This window comes from Seriola lalandi, unplaced genomic scaffold (assembly GCF_002814215.2).
Source record: "Seriola lalandi dorsalis isolate HSWRI2012SDOR001 ecotype SW California unplaced genomic scaffold, Sedor1 jcf7180002054874, whole genome shotgun sequence".
In the NCBI taxonomy this organism is placed as follows: domain Eukaryota; kingdom Metazoa; phylum Chordata; class Actinopteri; order Carangiformes; family Carangidae; genus Seriola; species Seriola lalandi.
Genome location: NW_019525427.1, coordinates 684,175 through 699,174, shown reverse-complemented (window position 1 = coordinate 699,174; position 15,000 = coordinate 684,175). Strand labels below are relative to the sequence as shown.

Here is a 15,000-nt window from a genome sequence, read left to right as displayed (position 1 = left end):
GGAGACGGCCTCCAGCGGTCATTAGAGGAACTGCAGTTTTTGGCACTTTAGCTCCTTCTACAGTAGGTCTCTCCAGGATCATATTTTACCATGATTTCATGTCAAAACCGTTATTAAAAAACAAAGTGACTGTGCGATTACATTGCCTTGCTAATCAACCACCAGCACACAAGTAATTTGTTACATTACATTGTGCATTACTTTTGCTCTTCAGCACAGTTTCATTATCATTTTAACAACTCCACCCTGTCATATCTGCTTTGTTCAGCAGAATACCCCTGAACCATAGCAGCCGCATCACTGTTCTAAATCAATATAACAATAATTTGATGACTGGTTACCGAATGATTTGTTTTGGATCCAACGGGCATCAAGCAAAATTTGCCTTTTTCAGTCTTCATTTACATAAGAACATAAGAGGTTTTGCTGTCGGAAAGCACCAACACATGTGGTTTGAAGTGTTTGAAATGAGTAATGTTGTCCTGTTTTCTGCTGAGGACAGTCTCGTATAATCCTCTGCTGTAGTCGACTATGCAGTCATGAAAAACAACACACTCTGCTCAAGCAAACCATCGGTGCAAATTTAATTAGCATTGTGAGTTTGGTTTTTAGCGAGCACACAGCTCATTGTGGATTATCCCCCTTTACTCTCAGAGATTACTGTCATTACTTTTCTTCAAAAGATGCCTGGAGTACAACGTTGCTCATCTCACCATCTCTCCCACACATCAGTAGAGAAATGCTGCAGTTTTACCATTAACATATAGATGACTTTCCATACATGTCGCTGCACTTTTTGGGCAAACAAATCATCTGCGACGAACAGGTGATGACAAAATTACATGAAGCAGCTCAATCAAGCAAAGCAGCCACACCTGTAACACATGTTGATTAGCTGATGGCGCTGATGATCAAGGACACCGCCGCGTCCCTCATTCATTTATTTACCCTCGCTTCACACCCCCACCCGCCCACCCCTTCTTGCTTCCCCTTTTCCCGTCAATTAAATTCACTTCACAAGTGCTTTGTTGGCGGGACCTCGGGGTGCTGTTGCCAAGGCGCTCTTGATTTAATATCTGTCATGCATAGGGAAAATTTAAGAAAAAAAAAAAACGGGAAAACAACAACAACAACAACATGCCTCGAGGTTGGCATGGAGCCTCGCAGTAGGAGGGGAGGGGGGTAAAGGGGGGGCATTTGTCCCCGCAGGGCAGATTAGATGTGTGCACCCAGTGGGGGCAGGAGGACACACCAGCACTCTATCGTCTGGGGGGGAGAAGACACAGCTTGAATACATAAATGAATGATCAATTTTCTCGCCTCGCGCTCGACATTTTCCTCACCCCTTTGCTGCCTCTCCGCTGTGAGTCACTCCGGATCGGAGGGAGCTGCTCTTTAACTGTTGGGCCCTCTTGACTCCTCATCGTTCGCTCTCTGTCACTGTCTCACTCTTGTTTTTCTCTCGAACTTTTCTGACTCTTGAGGGGCTCAGAGGGAAAATGGAAAAAACAGAAACTTTGGGGCCAGATGGAGGAAGATTACAGTTCGACAAAGCAGATGTCACTTTGCAAAGACACGAGAATGTCCTGTGGTCTCACATTAAAACGAGTCCGTGTAACTTTTGGAAGTAAAAATTAAAACATTGTACTTTTCCCACAAGTGAAAAGATGAATTCAGGAGAAATAAAATGCACCTTTGCTCACTGTCATACACTATTGGATTTTGCTGCTGTAGCTTTATTTGGTCTGGTATGACCAATAGCTTATGGTAGCTAAAATAGCTAATGTTAGCAAACTTGTTACATTATCAACTTCATGACTTTTCTCCACTGTGCTACTGTTACGCTGCGTTTTAGCATTTTACCACTCGGATCATAGCAGAAGCCATTTCTGGTGCTTTAAAGGAGCAATTTGTAAGTTTTGCTAACGCTACATAGCTAACGTTAGCAGCTGTTTATTTACCACACTAGAAGAAACGGAGCGAGCTCAGCATCAAACTTCATTCCTTCACTCACCAACAGCTGACTCCAGCGATGGAAAGTAACTCCAATGTTAACTCTTTGTCACGTCTTTTCTTCAACTGAAGTTAGCATGCTAACCAGCTAGCGTCACTTTCCGATAGCAAGTCACTGTAGCCTCCAGTTTGCTGAAGAAGTAGCGCTGCTCAGAGGACGTATAATAACCTCTTGTCTTGTAAACACGACGATGTGTGGAGCTCTTGTCAAGCGACAATCACCACCACTCGCCCCCAGGAGGAGATTTTATCTACTCTCTCTAATTGTCCTTATTTTATTGAAGTGTATTGTGTCTCTTCCCTCTTTAACTCTCCCTTAGTTCTGTCCTGCTTGTTTTGCCCTCACTGTCCGGCTTTCTGTTTTTATATTGCCTCTTGTCTATTAAAGCACTTTGTAAACTCTGGGTTTTTTTTTATTTAAAGGTGCTATATAAATAACGTTATTATTATTATCATTATTATTAATATGTAATGAATCATTGGAGACAGGTTTTCTGTAGGGAACTGTTAAAGCACTTATACAACATAGACACCAGAATGATTAATATATTACTCTCCCTGCCTGCTGCTTTTGATCCAGAAACATCTGTCCCTCTCGTGGCTTTTCTAAAGCTTTTATTGTCTTTTCAAACAGGAAAATAAATCCAAACCAAATCCATGATACTGTAACTGACCGGTTCCCTCTTGTGTCTTTGTCTCAGGGTTCTTCATAACTACATGCTGTGGCGCATTGTGGCAGCGCTTAGCGAACACCTGTCCACCGCCTTCCGCAGCACCATCCACGAGTTTTCTCGAGAGATCGACGGCACCGAGCAGCAGCTGGAGCTGGGCAGGCTCTGCCTCACCCAGGCCAACAAACACTTTGGCATGGCCCTGGGAGCCCTGTTTGTCCAGCAGCACTTCTCCTCACAGAGCAAGGCCAAGGTATGTGTTGGACGAGGGCTGACGGATGGATGAACTGAGATGGCAGATAAGATTTTGTCCAAATTCATTCATGATCAAATAGATTTAAAAAAAAAAAAAAAAATGGATGTAGACGCTTGGCGACCAGAGAGAATGAGAGAAATTTGCAATAAAATTTCATTTGAAAATAACAAAAACCAGCTCAAGTCGAAAGTTTACGCAAAAAAAAAAAAAAACTGCCCGAATCCAACCCAGTATTTATTTGAAGTCTGTCGGGTTCAGGCTGAGAAGCTTTACATTACTTTACATTAGCTGCACTGATGCAAATGAACCCCACTTTTTGAGATTGAATTGTGCGTCAAGCTGTAACTACACAGCTGTATATTTATATCATTGCAACAGTACTAACACTAAAGTGTTTGCAGTAGGAGCAATCTGTCCACAGCTTCAGTTTGCTGCATAAAAAAAAGTACTTGGACGGGAATCTCACTGATGTGAAACTACGCCACATTCAAAGGCAGCAAGCGGAAAATCCACTTCATATTTAACAATATTTTGCAATAATTTGGAAAATAAACAGTCAAATTTCGTAGATTTCCCACAGTGTCCCAGTTGCCAGGACTGTGACGGGTTTTCTGCATCTTTCTCTTCTGTCTTTCTTTCTTTTCGTCATTTTCTTTGGCAGTGTAGGAGGTTCCCACTGGGCTGTTTGACATGTCTGGATGATTCTGATTGATTCCTGGACTGGGATCTGGAAATACCAACCATGCCAATTATAGCTGTCTCTCGTCTCTACCTCTCACTCACTGCTTTCTTTTTTTTTTTTCCCCCGTTGTTTCTATTTTGCTCTCTGCCTCGGTCAGTCACTTCTAATCCCCCGCCTCTGCCATGTGGTCCCCATCTCTTTCACCTCAATCCTCCCTCCATATGTATTCTTATCTGGTCTCATGTCCAATTCAAGGACATGGGGATATGGTTTCCAATGGGATTTCTAACCTTTGTAACCCCGGCCTCTTTCTGTAAGCCCTCCATCATCTGCTTTTCACCTCCGTCGTATTCCCACTGTCCACCTTACATGCTTTATCTTACTTTGAGCTGCCTTTTCTTCTTCTCTTGCAGACTTTTAAATCTCTGCAAAAGCTCAGGACTGTAAAGCGTAAAACACGTCTGATACAACTGGATAGGTTCTGGACACTACTTACTTTCTATGTACTGAGCGTAATTGAAAATTTAAATTCCCAAGCTCCTAATGTTCTGTTTAAGATTATAATTAGACACTAAAGGTACATTTCAATGATGCTTGAAGCTAGCGGAGCCTTTCTGATTAATACAAGAACACATAAGTCTGATGTGGGCAGGACAGAAAGTCCATGCCCACGCCGAGCGCTTCTCACTGCTCGTAGACACCAGTCCGCACAGTGTTGGCATGTCCACTCAGGTTGGAGACCTCATTATCAACACGAGAGGTTCCAGACCTGAGGCCAGCAGCGCTGTGTGTGTGTGTGTGTGTGTGTGTGTGTGTGTGTGGCCTTGACTGACTTACTGACGATGCTTACTTCAGCATGACTGAGAATTAATGAGTTTCAGGAGCTGAGGACCTGAGGTAGGGGAGACAGAGAGAGGGCGAAGACGAGCTCCGCTGTTATCCCGAATCGCCGATGTGGAGGAGACGCGACATGTCCTGGTGTCTTATAAGAGAAGCATCTGTGCTTTAAGTCTGGGCAGCAGATGTTCCTCAATTCTGTCACCAGAAAAGATACTGGACATTTGCATCATGGGTAATAAGGTGGCAGGTTTGATGATTCTGCTGCAGTGATCTTTTTAAAAACTGCAGTAGTGAAGTAGAGATGACTAGAAGGAGTTTTATGACTCTGTGTTGAAATTTTCTTTAAAAAAAAAAAAAAGACCAAGACGGACAAAAGACAGTCTCACCAGTCACGGTTTAATTGATGGTGGTTTAGTACCTCACTCACTTTCTGACGGGTACCACGCTCGAGCCTTGTGCTGAGTTAATCATGTCACTGGTTATCACGCCACATGCAGACATCTGCAGCTTTCACGCCTTGTAGACTGCAAATCAGAGCGTCCCATTTCAGTTCCTTTCACTGGTGTTGGTGTTTTTGCAGCTGGGAAACAAACACTTTGTCCCACGTGCTTTTTTTAAAATTATTATTTATTTTAATTGAAGCTGAAATTCAGTGATGTTTGAACACTTCCTCTTGTGGTTCGTGGTGTGTTTCAGCTGCGTGTAGGGTCAGTGGTAATTACACCATCAAAAACCACAGTCCAGTGGGAAGATCCACCACTGGAGATGATGTAACAGAAAGTCATTAGTCGGCAGTCTTCAGTTTTTCTCCGTAGCATTAAATATTTATGAATAAATAAGCAGAAATGAAAGTTTAGAAAATAAAAACTTTTGGTTTTATTTATTAAGCGTCAGATGTTGTAAAACTCATCTGTGTGGGTGTGGTTTGATCAGATGTGATTGACAGTGACCAAACAACATCCGTCATCAGATTCTAGCTGCTTCCCGATTCAGGGGCCGCGTCCTGTCGGAGGAGGCGGTCTAAGAAGGTTGGGCCCGTCGTAGCTGCGTCGCAAAGCCCGGCTCCTGTCGCCTAGCAACCTTGACAACACCTAACTTGAGGTTTTAAAGCCCGTGGTTTTGTAGCTGTTGAACTGAGCTGAAACACAATGAATCTTGGGATACGTTGGAAAAAGAAGGAACGCATCTGAAGGAGGCCTTCGAAATGGGACAGAGCTTCTGATTCCAATGTTGATCGGGTCACAGAAATATGTGACATCGCACCTTTTTTAAAACGGAGCCCCGCCCACTTAAAACCAGTGAGAAACGCACAGAGAAAAACTAAAAATCCAGAAATTTCTCATGTAAAATGTCCAAAACCAAGAACCAAGAAACCAGAAATATGTTGTTATGTCTTTAAAACGTCTTCCAATGTGATGTGATCTCCCTCCAGGTACAGGAGCTGGTGGAGGACATAAAACACTCCCTGGACCTCCGTCTGCAGGAGCTGGACTGGATGGACGAAGCCACCAAGGAGGCTGCCAGAGCAAAGGTTCAGAGTCTAACTCAGCTTGTGCGTCAGAAACACGGCTCCCTGCCAGATCCGATTAGTATTTGAAAAGGATGTAATTATTTCTTTGCGATTCCTTTCTTTTCGGGGGGTTTGATTGATTGCTCGGATAGATGGAAGTGTGTGATAGAATACATCAAGGGCTTGACATTGAGGAGTGAGGATCGCCTAATCCGGATCTCTCTGTGGTGCTGATTTAGGGTCTGCACTGCAAGATATCCCCTCTAATACTTTTACAATCTGAAGTTATAATCCTTTTAGAAGGCCATGCTGAATATAAAGAGCTTCCCTGTAATCCTATTACTTTGGGTTTGCTTGATTAGTTGATGTGTTTGTGTGTGTGTGTGTGTGTGTGTGTGTGTGTGTGTGTGTGTGTGTGTGTGTGTGTGCGGATAGTTGTGTGCCTTGGTTCCAAAAAACCAGAGTGTATGAGTGTTTATTAGTTACTGAAAGTGGATGTGAGGTGATGTTGGACCAGTTGTTTCTCCTCCACTTTCTCCTTCCCTCCATCATCCTCTCTTTCTCCTCCTCCTCCTCCTCCTCTTCCTCCTCCTCCCTCGCAGCTGAGGCACATGATGGTGATGACAGGATACCCAGACTTCCTGCTCAAACCTGAGCTCATAGATCAAGAATATGGGGTGAGTCATGAGCTTCCTATTTCACTCTGCGCCGTCCAGTCATCCTCACCATGCACCACCACCCACACATCATATACACCAATCCCATTTCCCAGCCTCCCTCCCTCCCTCGCTCTCTCTCTCCCTCTCCCTCTATCTCTCTCTCTGTCTCTGTCTTGAGACTTATTTTCCGTCAGGTATTACAGTGCAGTCTGGGTGATTGTATTCAGGTGGAGAAAAAATACATCATGCACAGGGGTAAATGAACCCAATACACACTGATGAGTCTGTTCAAATAAATAATATACTTTTAAGTCTGTAGATGCACCGAGGGAGCGCATGTAAAACCTGGCAGCTCAGCTGTCAAAAAAAATACGCAATCAAGAGTGTGTTGATGGAGAACCTGCGGGGACGGCTGCATAAACAGAGGTGGATATACTTCACATCTGGGGACAACTGGGATGAGTTTTAACTTAAAAATGTGGGAGGAAAGAATGAAAGTATAAACCTGTGAACTATAAATCGATGGAGCGCATCGCAGAGGCCACGCTCAGAGAGGGAGAGCTGCGACTGTGCTCGTCTTAATAAAGTCCTCCTGACAGCGAGTTTATAGTGGAGCCGGTTAACATCAGTGTGAGTGGATCAGTGATTACGTTCGTTTACTCGAATACTGTTTTGAGGTACTTTACTTCGTCACTTTATACTTTCCCTCCACTACGTTTCAGAGAGGAGCTTTTGGAATCGACGGCTACGGGCCGTAGTTACTTTGCAGATTAAGATCGTACACAAATCATGATTAACAAATAAAACATGATTTATTGTTTTACTTTAAACTACCCTGCAGTATATAAAGCAAATAAGAGAAACTCCATCAGCTGCAAGACTGAAACAGTGCTTATATATTGATACGTCAGCAGTAATAACCCGATAATACAATAATAATATATAACAAAGTGCATCACAAGGATAAAATTAAAACAAGAACAACAAACACGTGCAGAGAAATTACTCAAAATAAAAATATTAACATTTAAAAAAATATGTGAAAAAACAGATTATTCAAAAGCTTTGTGAAGGAAATGAAACAAAAACATAAAATAAAATAGACACGATATCGCTGACTGTCGAGTGGCGTCGCCCCCTGGTGTCCATTAGATAGAAAGCAGGTTTGATGCAGCATAGGCTTCACTCCAGAGTCTACGTCCATCTTTATACACAGACTGTCACATTGCATGCATGCCATTCATATTTGTGGTGATTGTTAGATGATAAGATCAATATCGGATCAATATGAAGCTACATCGGTGACACTGGTTTTTACTCCTGATGTTAAAAGCGCACAGACCCGCTGTGGAGGATCTGTCAGTCACTGAGTTTCATCTCCATCTGCTACCACAGTATCAGTGGTGGGTGTATTTTTGTCTCAAACTGACAGAAGCACATCTGGCCCTGTGAGACTAAATAAGTAAAAAAAAAAAAAAACAACAACAAAAAACAAACAAGAGAGATTATGTGTTTGCTGTCAGTTTAAAGGATGTTACAAAAGCAAGTTACATTAAATTCCTCTGGCAAGCGAACAAAATCAGTTCTCAATCTGTGTACGATAAACTACTGCGGGTGCATTTTAATGTCAAGGCTCTAGCACCATAACGGGGGAGTAGACTCCACACTTATTGAATCATAAATAAGTTCTGTCACCACAGATTAACACTATTTACAATGGAACAGCTAATTAGTGGCTGACTTAATGGTTCTGTTCGCCCCACCACAAACCTCCAGTAATAAAAGATAGATAGATAGATAGATAGATAGATAGATAGATAGATAGATAGATAGATAGATAGATTTTGTACATATTAAAGCTCCATATTTTATTCTTTTTCTGTGTTTTATTTTGAAGAGTTGATCATATATTTGTGGTTTTAAGAACCAAAAACCATCTCAGTGTAGTTTTCCATCTCCTCTCTCAGGCTTCTCTCTGGAGCTCTAGTAACAACAGGTCGGTGAGCCAATCAGAAGAGAGGAGGCTCTGAGCCTCTCTTCTGATTGGCTGACTGTTTTCTGAGTGATCAAATAAAAATATAGCAGATTTCAGAGCAAAAAACTCAGAGAAACCAAATCCTGCAAGGTTTGGATGGTGGGTCCGGATGTGACTGTAACTTTGTGACATCACAAAGTTACAGGAAGTCCTGTGACGGCTGGTTTTAAGGCTCAGTTTCTGAATACAGGCTGTGTGCATTTCTCTGTGGACTGAGGCTTTGATACTTTCACAGTATTAATATAGAAGCTAGACCTGATCTATAATCACACTACACATGGACAGAGACCTTTAGATGATATGGGACCTTTAAACAACTGAGGCATGAGTTGTTAACCCTTGAGCTTTAGAGGTCTTTTCTTTTTCAGTCTTTATGTTGATTAGATGAACCAGCTGAGTGAGGTAGCTTCACTTTTAGCGGACAGACATGAGAGTGGTATCAAACTATTCTACTCTAACCGAGTAGCTGCATTTCCCAGAACCATTAATCTCTCCGCACTGACTTCATATCTGTGGCTTTTGCAGTTTGACGTGGACGAGAAGACCTACTTCAAGAACATCCTCAACAGCATCAAGTTCAACATCAAGCTGTCGGTCAAGAAGATCCACGAGGAAGTGGACAAGACGGCGTAAGTCACACCCCTCGCACTGCACGAGCTACAGTAGTCCGCCATCTCAACCCGCCGACACGCGGCGCGAAGCAATTAAAGGAGGTTAATATATTTGAAATGTCGTCTGCGCTCGTGCAGCTGAGGCTCGTGCCGGACGCTGCGGCTCCGCCACCGCGAGTGTGCGCCTCACTAATATGTCTGACATGCCTAACATGTGTCCCCGTGAATCCCTTTATAGTTTGACATATTTGCGGATGCGCCTCTAAATTAAACCAACAGATACCGAATCGACATACGCAGCTGGAGAAAATCCATTTGATTTACTTATCTATAGCAGCCAGGCGGCAGAAAAGTGCTGTGGGACATGCACTTCATTTTTCTAAAATACAGCCCTGTACGCTGGATTGAGCGCCTCTCTATGACAACACATTACAGTCACATTAGTATTCCAAGGTGCTCAAAACAACTGTATCATTAGCCCACACTCAATGCCCCCAAGAGTTAAATCACACACTCCCTCCTTTTATCGCTGAAAACGTGAACCTTTCATCACTCACTCCGTCTTGTCTCTGGGAAATAAAGAAAGAAAGGATCACCACCATCACCACCACTCTTCCTCCTCCTCCTCTTCCTCCTTCTCCTCCTCTTCATCATCCTCCTCCTCCCTGTGTTCATCTCCTCTCCATCTCTAGTCCACGCGGAGCCATCGCTCTTCGGCTGAAGAACAAGGGCATCTCACACTTTCAGAGTTTAGTCATTTGGGGTGAGGAGGTGGGGTGGGGGGTGGGGGGGATTTTGTGCCAATCGATTAGTCTGGCTTTAAGTGGATTACCATAAAGGAACTGTCCGCGGCTTCATATGCAGAGAGGAACTTTGGCCGTGGGACCACACACACTCCACGTTTCTCACCGGGGGTTTGAAGGGACAGAGAGAGAGAGAGAGAGAGAGAGAGAGAGAGAGAGAGAGAGAGAGAGACACAGAGGTGTTTGGGATTCTGCTCAGGAGTGTGTTTCAAGTAGATAGATTGGTGATTTAAGTTTGTGTGTGTGTGTGTGTGTGTGTGTGTGTGTGTGTGTGTGTGTGTGTGAGGCATCTCATCTTTAATACTCTTGTTTGTTTGCCACCATCTTTCTCCTCAGGTGGCTTCTCCCCCCTCAGGCCCTTAACGCCTACTACCTCCCCAACAAGAACCAAATGGGTGAGTCTTCATGTTACATACTGATATTTCTGTTCTCTCTGTCATCTATCTCCACACACACACACACACACACACACACACACACACACACACTCAGTCCTTCCATTATTGCCATTCTGCACCACGACGTGGGTCACACATTAGTTACAGGCGGTTACACCATGTCGCCGCCTGTTTTCCACAAGTCAAACGCCACGAACCGCTGAGCAGAAAAAAAAAACCAGCGTCCACTTCCTCATATCATATTCCCTCTGATCGCTCACTTTCTACTTCAATCTCCACCTCACATACTTAACAACCCCCTAGAGGAAAAACAAGCAGTAACACCTTCCCGAGTTTTAACAAATCTAGCCCTGCGATGTCGCCCCCCTCCCTCCCTCTCTCTCTCTGCTCGTCCTCTCCCAGGCTTGGCCCGCTGTCTGTGTCTGCTGGATTAAATCTCTCACTGAAAAATCAATGGCGTGCTCGCGAACTGATGCTAGAGGACAAGAGGAGTCAGACAAACTCAGTCATCAGTGCCCCTTGGATCATTTTTTGCACACATCATTTCTCTCACTTAGCCGCTTCAGCTCTCACCTCTTTTTTTCCCCCCAATGTTTTCATTTTTGTAGTCTCATTTTTTCTTTAATCAAATTAACATTTCCCGCTTTAATTGTAATCCCATCTCCTTTATTTCACGTCCAGAATCAGGTTTTGATGGGTAGTATTTGGCCATGAACCAAAATACAGGACAAATGGAAGATTGGAAACCAGGCGACGGAGCTAACCAGTTTCCAGAGCCCAGAGTGACGTCTGGGAATGTCTTTCAGTCCAAAACCCAAATATATTTCATTGGCGATAATATGAAGCACAAAAAAAGAAAAAAGGTTAGAAGCAGAAACTTAATAAACTTCTTTGTATTTTGCCACTTCACTGAACTCACGTTAAACGTAAAGTCCTGCGTTTTACCTGATGAGATTAAATGTTCATGATTAAATAAGCAACAAACAAAGTTCAGTTTACTCGTCACAAGCAGTTCCTCTCAGCCCGGGAACGCAGCTTTATCATCATCCTGTGAACTGCATGTATTACTACTACTAATAATATTAATAATTATGATTTATTTAACGAATAAAAACTGCTGCTTCGTCAGGATTGTGTGGCAGTGGGTCGATCGGTACTGAGTGACTGCGGTCACATGGAGGATTGTAGTGAGAAGCTGAAACAGGGTCTCACACTCCATGTGCGTTTTTCTTTCATCACGACAGACGACGTTGCGACCCTCAGGCCTTCTTCAACAGCAGATCAACAGCGGTGTGAGTCGCTCACCGGGGGGCGTGGCCTAGATAACGCCGCCTGTGTCTGTTGCTATGGCTGATCTTGAAGACGGCCTGAAGGTCGCAACGTCATCTGTTGTAATAAAAAATTAAAACGCACGTGGAGCCACAGAGATATTTCAGACTGCTGTGTGTGTGTTGTCGGTCCAGTCTTCATTTTGCTGATAGATTATGTCTAATGCAAGTAAGACACCTTAACCCCCGGGCTAACTCAGGCCTAAGACCAGTGTTACCATGGTAACAATCAGTGACGCCTGCACCCCTCAAGAAAAAAAACATTTTATGGAGAGAGCATGAACATGTTGAATTCTTCCAAAAGACAAACATTTTCCTCTGAGGGTAAACGGATGTGATTCCTCAGTCTGCCTTTTTTATTATTATTATTATTTATTTCAAAAAAAGTATTTATTTACCCAGAATTCATTGTACGTCTATCTGAAGTCTGACTGTTTGTCATGTCTAAGACACAATCACAGTCTGTCTCTGTTCCTCAACACAAGAAAACAACCCAACGACTCTCATCAGATTTACATTCAAATATTTGTGCCGTTGTCACTGGTTCGAATTGGGCGGGGCATTGTGTGTTTTCCACAGCTCATAGTAAGATTCAGAGAGACCTGATCAATCAATCAGCTGACGTCCTGTAGGACTGACAGCAGTAAGGGGGTAACAGGAAATAACTGTTTGATTTTTCTGAATTTTAAAGAAGTTCATGTTGATTTCAAATAATCTAAATGTCTGGATGAGGTTAAGAGGTTTATCCATCATTGATAAATCCAGTTTTGTTTAGGAGGCTGATTTGTGATTTGCTCTCTCGCTGTCGTCTGCAGCAGCTGCACAAAGTATTTATTTTACATAAACATCCTACAGAAACCAGAGCGTTGTGTTCAAGCGAGCCGCAGGCCGTAGGAGAATGTGTATATTTCCACTTCCCCTCATGTTGTTTCTGCGTCTCTCTTTCAGTCTTTCCTGCTGGCATCCTTCAGCCCACTCTCTACAACCCTGAGTTTCCACAGTAAGTAGCCTTCCTCCTGTTCCTGCCTCTCCATGCTGCCGTCCGTAGGGAGGCAACAACATCTCCACAGCCACAATAACAAAGGCCATTTAAGGTTATGTTACCCCGGCAAGGCCCCGCTCCCCTTAAGTCCCAACACACCTGATTAAACCAATTTAACTACCCACCAAGAGCTCAATTACCGAACAAGGTCCTGCTAATGGAACAGGTGTCATTGAGAGGTCGCCTCCCTAAATTTCAGTCCATTGACTCGTTTGACGATGCATGAAAGAAGATGGCTTCCCTGTCTGTCTCCATGAGTTCTGTTTATCTCACTTGTTTCTGATGAAACTATTCACAACTTAAGATATTTATATATTTTTTTTAATATCTGAATAAAGAACGTAAATTATTTCTTCTTCAGTTGTGTATTTTAGACAGAAGCTTGTTGCATTTTTCACTGTAGTTCTGACACACACAGGGTTCGTTGCCGGCGGTAAAAATGTTGCTGATATTTACTTTGTTTTATGACGGAGTAGAGGATCTTTAAAAATGCATCATCTTTATGTTAAACAGGAACCAAGTCCACATTATGCCTCATGTGTTTTATTCCCGTACAAACATTCACTTGGACTCAAAGGAGGAACAGATTAGATTGCGTTGGTCAAAGGTCAAAGGTCACCGTGACCTCACAAAACACTTTTTCTTTTTTTTTTTTGGCCATAACTTGATAATTCACACGCTAATTACGATACAGTTCAATACACATGTTTAGGATGTTGGCCATTACTCGATGCTGTGACTCGACCCGTTCACAAACATGAGGGGGCAGAATATTAGAAACACAATCAAACATAATGCAGTCCGATGTAAAACTACGACCTCAGTGAAAACCTGTCCCAAGGTTTTACCGAAAACTGACGATCACAAGCTCTGTAACAGAAGAATATGTGGCAGAGCTGTTGTACTGGATTACATTAGACTGTATACTGTAGGTGTACCTAATAAAGTGGCCACTGTTTTCTGTTCATGGTGGAAAAGCCTTTGAATTAACATTTCAGTCAATTTACTATTAGGCAGCAAAGGTCTCCCATCAAATCCAAAATAATCAAAAACTTCTGATCTGTGCTGATACCAAAACTACGCTTCATTCTGAGGATATAAACATGTGTTTCTTAATTCAAACAAACTATTATATTTTATTTAACAATGACGCCAAGCAAGAACTGAGCCTGAATAAAAATAATCTAAAAATGGCAGCTGTCAGTACTTTCTACACTGTGGATATACTATCTACACATTTCTGTCTTTACCAGAAAAGTACTGAGGTTCAGTACTCACATAGCCATCAGTATATAACAAGAACAACAAACTAATGATCACAATAAGCTTTACTAAAATATCTGTGAGTAGAAACTGATCAAAACGTCTAACATCCCATAGACAACCACTGTAACGTTATATATAACCATGCTACAAAATTGAAGAAAAAGGCCAATGCAACTTTTGAAATAAGAAATAACACATTCTTCCACTTTCAAATTAAAAGTTGAACTTGCCCAGTTCAGCACGCTGGGGGCTTTTTGTTTTGCTGCTGCAGCCTGACGTGGTCTGGTATGAAGAAGACTGTAACGGCTCATGTGGGTTTGCTGAGTCTGTGTCTCCTCTCCACCTGTGCTGTTGTGCCAATACACTTCAGCCTGTCACCTACAAACGTTTCAGTGGTTTAAGAGAAGGGAAACTCAGTGTACCTCACATCAGGAGACATGTTTGTTGTTTCCTGCTCTTCTCAGTCATCTTTAAACCCCCCTCCTGCTCAAGAGAATACTTTGGGAAATGAAAGGAAATTAAATTTACCATTATCCTGTAATTACCACTCGAGCCATAGTCTCACTTTAATTCAGTTTTACATGTTTTAGCTCATTAATTAGAAACTGACTTAGAATTTATGTTCAGCAGCTGCATATAATTTATATTACTCCAGGCTATTTATCGTAGAATACTATACGTTTATAGATTGACTCTCTACCTTCCAGGCCGACACTGTTTTCCATTTATTCAGTCAGTACAGTGTTGATGCAGGAAGGTAATAGATCACATTTATGTTTCGTTGTGTGTTACCAACGAAAGGAAATGCATGTGAGTGTTTGCTCATATCAGCAGACAACATACGAACATGTGCATTGTAAAAAAAAAAAAAAAAAAAAAAAAAAAT

At 42.6% G+C, this 15,000-nt stretch overlaps 1 protein-coding gene across 1 annotated transcript in view; it reads left to right on the top strand.

Moving 5' to 3' along the window:
• Nucleotides 1-15,000, top strand: part of ecel1 (endothelin converting enzyme-like 1) — a 43,567-nt gene that overhangs the window by 20,161 nt on the left and 8,406 nt on the right. The window contains exons 7-12 of the mRNA XM_023428405.2: nt 2,715-2,937; nt 5,895-5,993; nt 6,575-6,649; nt 9,192-9,295; nt 10,417-10,475; nt 12,755-12,806. Coding sequence (XP_023284173.1) covers nt 2,715-2,937; nt 5,895-5,993; nt 6,575-6,649; nt 9,192-9,295; nt 10,417-10,475; nt 12,755-12,806 — 612 coding nt within the window. The remainder of the gene's footprint in view (nt 1-2,714; nt 2,938-5,894; nt 5,994-6,574; nt 6,650-9,191; nt 9,296-10,416; nt 10,476-12,754; nt 12,807-15,000) is intronic.